The 10969-nt window shown below is 36.9% G+C and overlaps 1 protein-coding gene across 2 annotated transcripts; it reads left to right on the forward strand.

Moving 5' to 3' along the window:
- The first annotated feature begins 1829 nt into the window (after positions 1-1829).
- Positions 1830-10739, forward strand: LOC306701257 (zona pellucida-like domain-containing protein 1). Of its 2 annotated transcripts, none has more exons than XM_079166515.1 (11): positions 1830-1954; positions 7050-7165; positions 7255-7481; positions 7678-7862; positions 7951-8023; positions 8112-8209; positions 8295-8375; positions 8532-8703; positions 8828-8927; positions 10251-10280; positions 10377-10739. In XM_079166515.1, coding segments are annotated over exons 1-11 (1218 nt in total). In that variant the 5' UTR covers positions 1830-1952; the 3' UTR covers positions 10511-10739. The 2 variants fall into 2 exon arrangements, with proteins under 2 accessions (XP_079022641.1, XP_079022642.1); XM_079166516.1 differs by lacking the exon at positions 1830-1954 and adding an exon at positions 5238-5246.
- The last annotated feature ends 230 nt before the right edge of the window (positions 10740-10969 follow it).

Consider the following 10969-nt stretch of genomic DNA (forward strand, 5'->3'; position numbering starts at 1 on the left):
ATAAAAAAATAAAGACACTTTACGCACAATTTAGGTGTATTTTCCCTTTACGAGATGCAGGTAGCATTTTTTATACTTAATGTGAATTTAATTCATACTTTGTTGGCATCTTATTCTGAAAACCGGATGTTCCTCTGAAGAAACCGGATGTTGTCTCACGTTAAATCTTTCCGCTAACTTTCAAAGTCCTTCGCTCGCTCCCGATCTGTGCCGTTTGAATGCGTTTACCGTGAATTTCAGCATATAGGTGCACTAACATGTAAGTGTCTGCTGAGTTGACCACGGAGATCTGAGTGTCTGCTGACTTTACCGCAGCGATGTCCAGTAGTCTCCATTCCTCCACCGCTGTCAGTGAGCAACAGACTTTCAAAATAAAAACAGCCACACTTTTGACCGTTTACCTTTCGGCATTTTCTCTGTTAAAAGGTTGATGGCTAACTAGCTACTGTAGCTATACAAACGGTAGCTATCGTTGATCGAGTCATCAGAGTAGTGTAAAAAAAGTATTTCAATCGGCTCAGGCACCGAAAGGAAGCATCGAAATCTGCGTTGCGTTTCGGGCCGGTAGGTACCGGTCGTATAGGTACCGGTGCCATATTGGCACCGGGTTTCGGTACCCAACCCTACTTATCATGCTACTATATCATATATTTCATCTGAATGTGTTGTCATTTTGACAGTGCAGCTATGTCCTATAAGTATACCTGATTGCGCTAAATCTGTACTAGCTAAAACTACACATATTGTTGTCGAAGGGAAAATTGATTGTTCAGCCTATTTCTTTTCATGAGATTTGTTGAAACAAAAAATATTATGCCTTACTAAGGTCGTATCCCTTAAAGCCAAGTCCAAAAACTGCACAATACAGCTTACTATTAGACTAACAAAAAATTACATTGAAATATTTGTCTAATAACTAATAAATTGTGTGTGCAAATTACCCAGTTCAATTTTTTTAATTAACTTAACATTGCAATTAACATGAAATATTCCTGAAAAGTAATCTGGCTGCCGTATAAAGATAAAATAATTCAACTTAGTTGAGCAAACTTTTATTATTATGTTTTCAAAACTAAAATGTATACATTGATTCAACAAGATACTTAGTTTAAAATACTTACATTTCCATGTTTGTACAACTCAAGCTATCGATACAAGTTTGTTGGTTTGACTAGTTATTTTATCTTGCCTCAATTAGGATTACGGTTTATACAACTTTTGGTTTATTTCTTGTTGGTATCACAAAAAAACTGAAGTTGATAGAACTATTTTATCAGCTTCCCCTTTGTCACCTCAACTATTTATTCTAAGTTAAAGGAACTAAAGCTCTTTGCTTGCCTAACTCAACATTTTAAGGCAGCCATGTTACAAATAATTGTAAGTTGAACAAGCTTGTTATTTTTTACTGTATGGCACCAACAACAATGCCATGTTCACTTACATCACCATTCTTCCCCATTCTGACATTCTGATGCTTGGTTTTAACTTCAGTAGATCTACCTAAGCTTAACCGCACCTATGGGTGTTGGGTTTAGAACCTATTAAGTCTCTCGCTGTGTAGTGCAACACCAAATATTAATTTGAGAACCGATACTGATATTATAGATTCCCTCCCAAAAAAACAGCAAGTGGGTCACAGATCCTCAAGTTTTAGGGATTGGTTTACCATTTACAGTGCAGTTCATGCAAGGATTGTGTCCTGACATGACTTTAAAATAAGGGCTCCTCCTATTTTACTCTTGTTCTAACATGTTTTGATACTGCTCAGGTGTTGCATGTGTTTGATAGTGTGACTCCCAGCATTCACTTACAGTCAAAAGCTGTTGTTGAAGGGAAATCTATTGTAAGGTTAGACTAAATAATTCAATACTCTCCGGTTAATTTTATTCTATAAAGGTGCAATATAGAGAAGAAAAGAAAAGGAAGTAAAAGATCATTTCTGATAGAGCACAATGTAAGTACAATGTATACAAATAAGATATACATGCGAACTAAATGAATTCTAGCATATTTCACATTGATTTCTGGGATTTACTTTGGCAATCAAATTGTCAAATTATCCTTTATTGCAAACTTGTTACGGTTGTCTTGGCCTGCACAGGCTATGAGGCTGCTGACAATTCCTTATTGTTTAAATTGCCAACAAAAACGCGATTACAAATTTCAGATTTTATCAAAACATTGTCTTTTCAATGTGGCCTTGTGTTGTGTAATTTAGGCTGTTAATAAACCGTATTTTTCCCTGCAATGTTTCCCGTCAGTGGATGTGTATTGAATTGTCTTTACTGTCACAAGCCACAGAGACAAGACACTTGTTTCGTTCCCTGAGACTTAACCTGACCACTATTCTTGTTTCAATGTAAACATCCATAGATGCCTTTGTTCCATTAAGAGTGTAGTATTCAGATGTCTGTGAGTCACATTTACAGACACATTAAAGTGTTTTGTACAGACTACTGGCGTTGTTGCAAAGTGTAAGGGATGCGTGTTGATAAAATATTGGAGTTTAACAATGATGATATAGACACCAAAATCCCTCTTTTCTTTACGGTTGTATGAGAAAAACAGCAAGTACACACATAACTTAGTTGAATGATAATACCCTTTCACTTACAATTATGTGAATCATTGCTAATACAGAAATATAGATTATTGACCTTTACAAATAGACATTTTGAGTTCAAGCAATCCATGTAACAGTTGTTTTTCCCTCAATTGTCCTCTCAATTGTCACCTTTCTGCTAGTCATAGTGGAATCTATTAAAACCCCACAGATACTGAACTTTTGAGGCCAATACCAATATCAGTATTGATATTGGAGAGTTAGAAAAATGTGATTTTTAACACAAAGCCTTAACATAAGCATGCATTGTTCATACGAATTCCTTATAAGAATAACCATTTTGGAACACACAATGGGGAAACATTTGACTGACTGACTAACATTTGCTTATTTACACATCGAGCTGTTGCGGTTACAGAGCAACATTATCATTCATTTGGAGTCTTGTTTCTGGCCACCTAATCAATGTACGTCCAACATTCACTCTCTTTTAGCCTTGTTTTTGGTCTCCACCAAGTCATGATGGAGATATCTGTCTCTTTAGCTGCTCCACTATGTTCACAAGTTGCCAAATGTGTCTGTCTGCTGTTTGGTGCTGAGCCAATAGTGTACAGTGGGTTTACAGTGGATACACTTTTTCTAAATTAACTCAAACATATTGTCATTTCTCTACTACAATTTCTTGTTACTTATTGACTAACATATATGCTGATACTGATACATCTGGGATAAACCAGGCTTTTACCATCCATGCGTCACAGCAAAGCAAACGATATACGCTCTTGGTCTACTTTATTCCCAGGCAACACAGAGACACACTACAGCGTTATCCTGTCTTGTGTATCCTTTTTCTAATTGAGGTACGATTTGAGGATAAGTTCATCCTCAAACAATCAAAGTCATTGTTTTTCACATTCACCCTGAGTCGTTAGTCAGATTTTGGAATCTTTAAAAAAAATATATTTGTGTGAACTGAATTTAAACAAACTTCAGCAAACACAACTTTATCCTCTTTCTTTTAATGTGAAACATTTGTGTTTTTGATTATTGCTACTGACCTTAATCTGCCTGTACCAGGTTACTCTAATTATTTCCCAAGGGTCCAAGTTTTGAAATGTGCCTTTAGTAACCCTAATGGCATGGCTTGCAGACAAATGTTATTTAGACCACAAAGGGGATATTAAAACTGGCATTTGACACTGGATACCTCTAAAGTAATCTAACAAGCACCTTTTTCAGGCTATATCGTCATGTTCCGTTCTTCAGAGACCTGAGTTACCCAGGAGTCCCTTTCATGTTGTGATGCTTCACAAAAGACTTTGGCTTTCTCTCAGATAGGTGTGTCTTCTATCCGCAGACTGTACAAAGCAGCACCGTCATTTTCTATTTACAGTTTACAGCCTGAGGCCATAACAAAGACTGATCCATTACAAAACTTGCTCTCGGAAGAACAATATTGAGACTTTTATCACACCATAAGATCTTGAAAGAGGACATTTGTGATTAGATTACTGATCCTGCTCTTTCATAGTCCAAAGAATAATAAAACACTGTTTGTGAGTATACATTATGGCTTCCTGTGCAACGCTCACCCTGCCCATACCCAAGACAGCAATCAAGTGTTTTCCATTGCACAGCATCAATACCATCCATTAACCTTGCATTTCCCTACATATAAAGCTTTATCGTATGCCAGAACAAATGTGAGATGGTTGCTAATGCATTACTGGAAGTTTAAAGCTGACAGCTGTAAATGTGGCAACAAGAGGAGAAAAAGTCAGAATCAGTCGGTCACCCTGCTGAGAAACATCACTATTCCAGGACATAACACATGACAAAAATAAACTATGGATTGCACCGTTTTGTTTTTTGTACATTCAAGAAATATTTGTTTTAAATGCTATGACTTAACAAGGAACTACCAGTGTCTGTCTTTAAATAACACACTGACCTCATTGAAGACTGGAAGAAGCTAATGAATTCTCTCTGCTGAGATCAAGATCATCACATTGATAATACAACCAAGCAGGCATTGACATTTATCATTTCAAATGAAGAAATAGCACCACAAACAGGCTGTATCACTGGAAGCGTTCTTTTCCTATTTACATTTTTTTATATAATAAATGTTAGTCAGTTAAAAAGGTCAACATTTGAATCCAGAAAGTGTGGTTAGAGTTATAGACTGAACTTGTTTAAGGCCTTAAACAATACATAACAAAGATGATAAATGCTTGTCGACATCCTCGACAGATTATTGTTTCCACCAAGAGACAAATTACTTTACTAAAAACCCTGCTCTGCCATTTCCTAAGACAAATTCTGCTTTGCATATGTATAAGAAACAAACAGTATTTCTTATTACCCATAGCTTAACACCAGTTAATTGTGGCTGAGAGCTGGCTGTGGCTTAAAAAAAAGCTTTAAGAAACTACAGGTTACAATCAACAGAAGATGAACTGTTTAAATCTTAAACTGTGTGAAAAAAGAGCTTATATAAGATTCATTGCTGTTCAAATACAACATACACGTATAATATTTAGAAAAAATGTAAATTATGTGAAAAACCCAACTCATGTTACACTATTGTCGTAAGACTCCCTCACGCCCCTGTGGGAGAGACAGTATAAATAGAGAGGCTTGTCAGGTAGCTGATAGCAAAACAGAATATGGAGACTTACAGGTGAGTCCCTGCAATATCTTTATCACCTCTTTTTCATTGTTGTTCCATAGTTCTATTTTTTTAGAATGCTTATAATGAAAAATGCTAGACGTTATTACTTTATTTAGTTATGGAAAATTATTTTTAGATGTTATTACTACATTGATAATGGAGAAAAAAATGCAGTTTTCAAATTTTGTCTCTGGATTCATTTGGTTTTTTAAATCAAACTTATGAGATATCTTTACGGGTTCAATAATGGCAGATTTTTTCAAATTGTCTTGATATGCAAAATACAGGATATGTTAATGAGGAAGTACAGTTAGTATTATGTATTATATTCATAATTGTGTCTTGAAAAGAGTTTTTAAATGTAATGTTTAAATTTCCCCTGAAATTATGCATAAATCATGATGTAGCCCAGGTTGAAGCATGTATTTCCTTTGTCTTTCAAGTGACTGCTTGTGATTGTTGCATTCGGGGCTTATGTTACTCTATAACAGGGGTCACTAATAGGCGGACTGCGGTACGAGTCCTGACCCAGACGTCGTTGTATCTGGACCCTGGACCTCAAACCGATAGATAATGGAGAATTCTTAAATGTTGACTGAGCGCTTCTATTTTAACAGGAGCAGCTTTTCTAACCTTTGCGTTACTCGTTCAGCTGTGCAGGAAACACACCGACCAACTACATGCGTTGTAAATCGCATCATGTGATGCTACTCAGCCAAATCAAATTTCGATGAGCTTCTTGACTCGAGTAAGATTTACACACACGAGGAGACGAGGCGACCGGCCGAGTAGTCGGAGAATAATACGTTAGTCAGAGAAGTTATTTCACATGGCGTTCTCCAAAATGAGAAATGTGGTCAGTGAGACCAGAGCCTTTGACCAAGAATGGACAAACTCCTAAATGTCCCCGCGGGCAGTTTTAAACCAGTTTGTCTCATATGTTCAGAGACTGTGACGATTATTAAAAGCCGTAATGTGAAGCGCCACTATGAGACAAAGCACACAACTTTTGAGCAAACGGACCCACTCACGTATGAAATGAAGGCACAGAAAATAAACCTAAGATCCCAATATGATCAGAATCCTAACACATGAAATCACTTCCCAACAATGATGTTAACGGAGAGGAATAGAGCTGAAACAAGTGGTTTCAATAACCACAGATAGAGTCCCTGCACACTAATTTCTCTTATTAGAAGATGACAAGAGTGTAATATCGCGGCTTTTTTGGTTGACATCACTTCACACCTGAATGACCTGAATTCAGAGCTGCAGGGCAATGCAGTTCAATTGATTTTTCTAAAATGAAGTACTTAATTTTAAGATGTACATTTAAAAAAAACTTTCTGTTATATAGTTTATTCTGTGATGCAGCCCTTATTTTACTTGAAACAAGATACCAACTTGAATTTATTATTAGATTATGTATTATCTATAATTCATCCAGTTCAATTTGAAAACAGACAATAAATATTTTTGAGATATTCAGTTGAATTTTCTTTATTTGATTTGACAGTCAGTTGTTGACTACATACAGACACTGTTAGACACAACTGTTAGGCTACTTGAATATATATGGGATTAAATCATAGCTCAAGTTAGATATTATTGTGATGTTCTGGACCTTTGCGTGAGGAAATTCTCTCGAAATGGACCTCGTTGAATTGTAATTGAATACCCCTGGTCTATAACCTTAGTAGGCTTCTCTCTCTTTTTACGTAAAAAATTTAGAACAGTTTTCTTTCAAAGTACTTTCATTTGAAAGAAGATGGCGAATACCTTGGATCTCATAGTCTTTCTGTTTTCTCACAGGTCCACTCAGAGAACAATGCGACTGGTAATCCTTGTGTGCCAGCTTTGCCTCATTCTGAGGATCGAGGCCCAGATACCAGATGCTTGCACTCTTAGCCCTACAAACAGACCTCCAGGTTTGTGCTCTTTTCATTCATATGCTCTTTAATTACTGTTATTTTCACTCTTCCATTTACATGCTCCCTTTTTTTTTTATCCCTCCCAGAAAATTCTGACATAAATGTGACCTGTGGCACTGAGTATATGGGCCTGAGCATCTACCTATGTCCGATGTACCAAGCTCTTTACAATGAGTCTCAGATGGTCCTCAATAATCAGATAAGCACACCAGAGTGTTATGGGACCGCTGACTGGACCGTGGACCCACCAGTTTTAAAATTCAGATTCCCCCTGAATGGCAGTTCTATCGCATCCTGCAATAATGACTTTAAGGTATTCTTCGCAATAGTGTTCATCAATTAAGGTACTTAACATGTATTAATAGATATCATGCTATGACGGTTAAGAGGATTTTAGTGCCATGCAGTACATTTCTGCTTTTGATTCATTTTGATGAAATTCAATAGCATTAGATGAAAATTCATTGATTCAAAGCAATTTCAGTCAAATATGTCTGTTTTTTCAATAGATAACCGACCAGGTTGGGACTGGACAGTTTTCTGACTTCTCAAGCGTCCAGTATGTCAACATCTCTGGCACTGTTACCTCTCTAGACCCCTCTGCGGGTATGATCACTTATCGCTCGCAGATCCTGTACAAGTTCTCCTGCTTCTATCCGATGCAGTATCTCATGAACAACACTCAACTGGACGTGTGAGTATGCCATGAATAACATTGCATGTAAAATATTCAGAACTGAGCTAATTTTTTATTCATCCAGGTGTCTTCTCATTTAATACAGATCAGGTGTGAATATTGCCATAAAAGACAACAATGGTAGCTTCATCAGCACACTGAGTATGGAGCTCTTCGAAGTAAGACCTGCTCCACAGTAGCTTTTAACAACTGGACAGAGTTTTTTTTTTACATAACTTGATTTTATTCATACTTTTCTGTGAACAGGATGAGGACCGAAAGGTGAAACTTGATATCCCAACATCAGGACTAAATCTGAAGACCAAGATTTATGTGGCGGTTAAGGCTACCAATCTAACTGAAAGGTATTTAAGTTCTGACAGTTTACAGTTAACCACAAGTTACATAAATAAGAAATTACACTTAAAATCCACCTGTCTGTCCTCACAGGTTCAACGTGCTGCTGGACAGATGTTACGCAACAACAGCTCCATATCCCATGTTCGTCACCTATTATGACCTCTTTGTAGGGTGAGTCTCATATATACATATATATATATATATATATAATAATAATAATATATATAACCACAGTAAATAATACCTTCCACTCTTCCACTCACCTCAAGGTTAGCTCTTTGTACTTCCACACGTGCAGTAACATTACCTTAATCCTTTTCACCCAAGGTGTGAACGTGATGCTCAAACTAAGGTGGAGATAAATGGGGTGTCTCAGACAGCATACTTCTCCTTTGAGGCCTTCAGATTTGTGTCGGATAAAAATAAGACAATTTCCACTTTCTACCTTCACTGCGTCACCAGGCTCTGTGAGGTGTCCTCATGTAGCCAATTACTGCCGGTGAGTAGAAACAAGACTTCCTTAAAGAGTCCTAAACTTCAAGATGTCACAAATAGGTGCTTACTATACTTAATTTATTTAAGTTGTGATATTTTTCATTTATTTCTTTATTCATTTCAAACAGAACTGTCCAACCACCGGAAGGAGAAAGAGAGAGGCACGAGATGTGTTGGCCAACGCTACAGTGACCTCGCCTGTCATTGTTGTGGGGAAACAAAGCAGCGGTGCGTCTTTACGGCAAAATTCTGCAAACAAAGATAACCTTTGTCCTATCACTAAAACAATTTACATGGAGAATAAATATACAAATGGTTAAGACGGACCTTTTGGCTTCACTTGCACGACAGCTGGATTATCTTGATGTCACAAGATCACACAAGAATCAAGCCATCTTGTCAGACTTCAAATAATGTGTTTGTGTCCTACAAGCCAGTGACCGGACCAAACAGCGAGCGTCCTGTTAGCTACAAGCGTGGCTTAGGTGTGTGAGAGACACAGAGAAGCACCTTGTTTGTTCTAAACAACAATGGCGGCTCCTAAAGAGGTTAGCGTAGCTGCCTCAATAGCGTCAGTTAATCAGAACTGGAGTATTGCATCATTGAAAGAGGAGCAAAGAATGCCACTGAAGTCTTTTCTCAATGGAAAATAAGTTTTCGCTCTTCTGGCAACTGGCTTTAGCAACAATTTGATTGATAGATGGTTCATCCAATGACCTGCCAAGTATTTATTGACAGTGACTACCTTTTTCCCAAACAGTATCCAATGACAGCTTCTCAGATGGTTCTGTACATCAAACCATCTGGCGAGTCAGGTTACCTATCGACAGGACAATTTATAATTTCGTTGTGCCTTCCAAAACCACTACAAATCACTGTTGAAACATTAAAAAAAAAGGTTTTATCGTGTCAAAACGCTGTTATTTAGCTTAAGTTAGGTTTAGGTACAGAAAATGACAAAAATGTAATCGTGATTTGGTTTAAAATAAAACACCTTGCTTCCTCCTTCACTCCCGTCAACACATTACTTTTTCGGGCACTTACTGAAGCGATTGACACTGTTGTTTTTCTTTGGAGGACACACAACATTAACCAGGTCCATAATGTCCATCTTTCCATGTGGTATCTATTCTTAAAAGAATAGCTTGACATTTTGGGAAATGTGCTCATTTGCTTTATTGCCAAGAGTTTGATGAGAAAACCGATACTAGTCTCATATCTGTACTCCACATATGAAGCTACAGCCAGTGGCCGCTTAGCTTAGCTTAGCATAAAGACTGGAAATCGAAAAATTGTGATTTCTTTTTTTAAAATACTTTTAAACAAAGAAGATATGGCTAACATGTTAATTATTAAGGCTCGCTGTTTCCATTTTTTTTATGTTAAGCTATGGCTGGCGGTAGCTTTATATAAAATGTTACCTCTGATTCTCAGCAAGAGTGCAAATAAGCGTATTCCTCAAAATGTCAAAATTGAATCAGTTAATTTCATCAATAGTAACAAAAAGTGAATCCTGTCATTTATTGACCATACTTTTATTACATTTTTCAGGAGAAGCTCAAACTTTCTCTGCTTCTTACGGTAAGCATCTTGGTTCATCACGACTTCAATGAACATACCAATGAAGAATAGCACTGTGTGATATCATCTTGCCTTTCTTCTTCTCTGCTCACACAGGCTTGTCATCTGAGAGCAACTACAGCGGCCCCGTGGTGGCTGTTATTGTCTGCATCGTCATCTTGTCAATTCTCCTCGTCGCCATGGCTGCGTACTTTGCGTTGTATGTCAGAAGAAAGTCATTCATCCAGTAACATGTTCTGACTGAGAGCGCACTCCCCTCAACTATCTCCCAAACTGTCAGTGGAGTACACCATCATCTAAAAAGCATGATCATTACTGTAGCTGCAGAGATAGTAAAACAAGTCATAACAGACAATATATATCATACTGTCTTACTACTATTTTACATTTCACAAACAGCAAGGTGCTTTAATCTATACTTGCAATCTTACAATCACTTAGTGTATTAATGTGGAGATAAGGGCACAGAAGTTTTACTATAATTGTTTATTATAATTACGTGTTAGTATTATGCATGTTGTCAAAGTCATATTGAAATATTTAATAAATAATGGTATCTTTTCTTTTGTAATCAGTTAGAGTTGGTGTATATTTTAAATGTTTTCAATAAGAATGATGAAGAAAGTTCTCATGCTTTATTCTTTGATAATAAATCATTAAACTAAACTTGAAGCAATTGTGACCATGTC

This window comes from Pholis gunnellus, assembly GCF_910591455.1.
Source record: "Pholis gunnellus genome assembly, chromosome: 9".
Lineage (NCBI taxonomy): Eukaryota > Metazoa > Chordata > Actinopteri > Perciformes > Pholidae > Pholis > Pholis gunnellus.

What these genes read in the sequence shown, in the direction of transcription:
- LOC306701257 (XM_079166515.1), top strand. An exon ending in CCTGCAATAATGACTTTAAG is followed by an intron (nt 7,482 to 7,677) that starts GTATTCTTCGCA and finishes TTTTTTCAATAG; the next exon opens with ATAACCGACCAGGTTGGGAC. An exon ending in CATGTAGCCAATTACTGCCG is followed by an intron (nt 8,704 to 8,827) that starts GTGAGTAGAAAC and finishes CATTTCAAACAG; the next exon opens with AACTGTCCAACCACCGGAAG.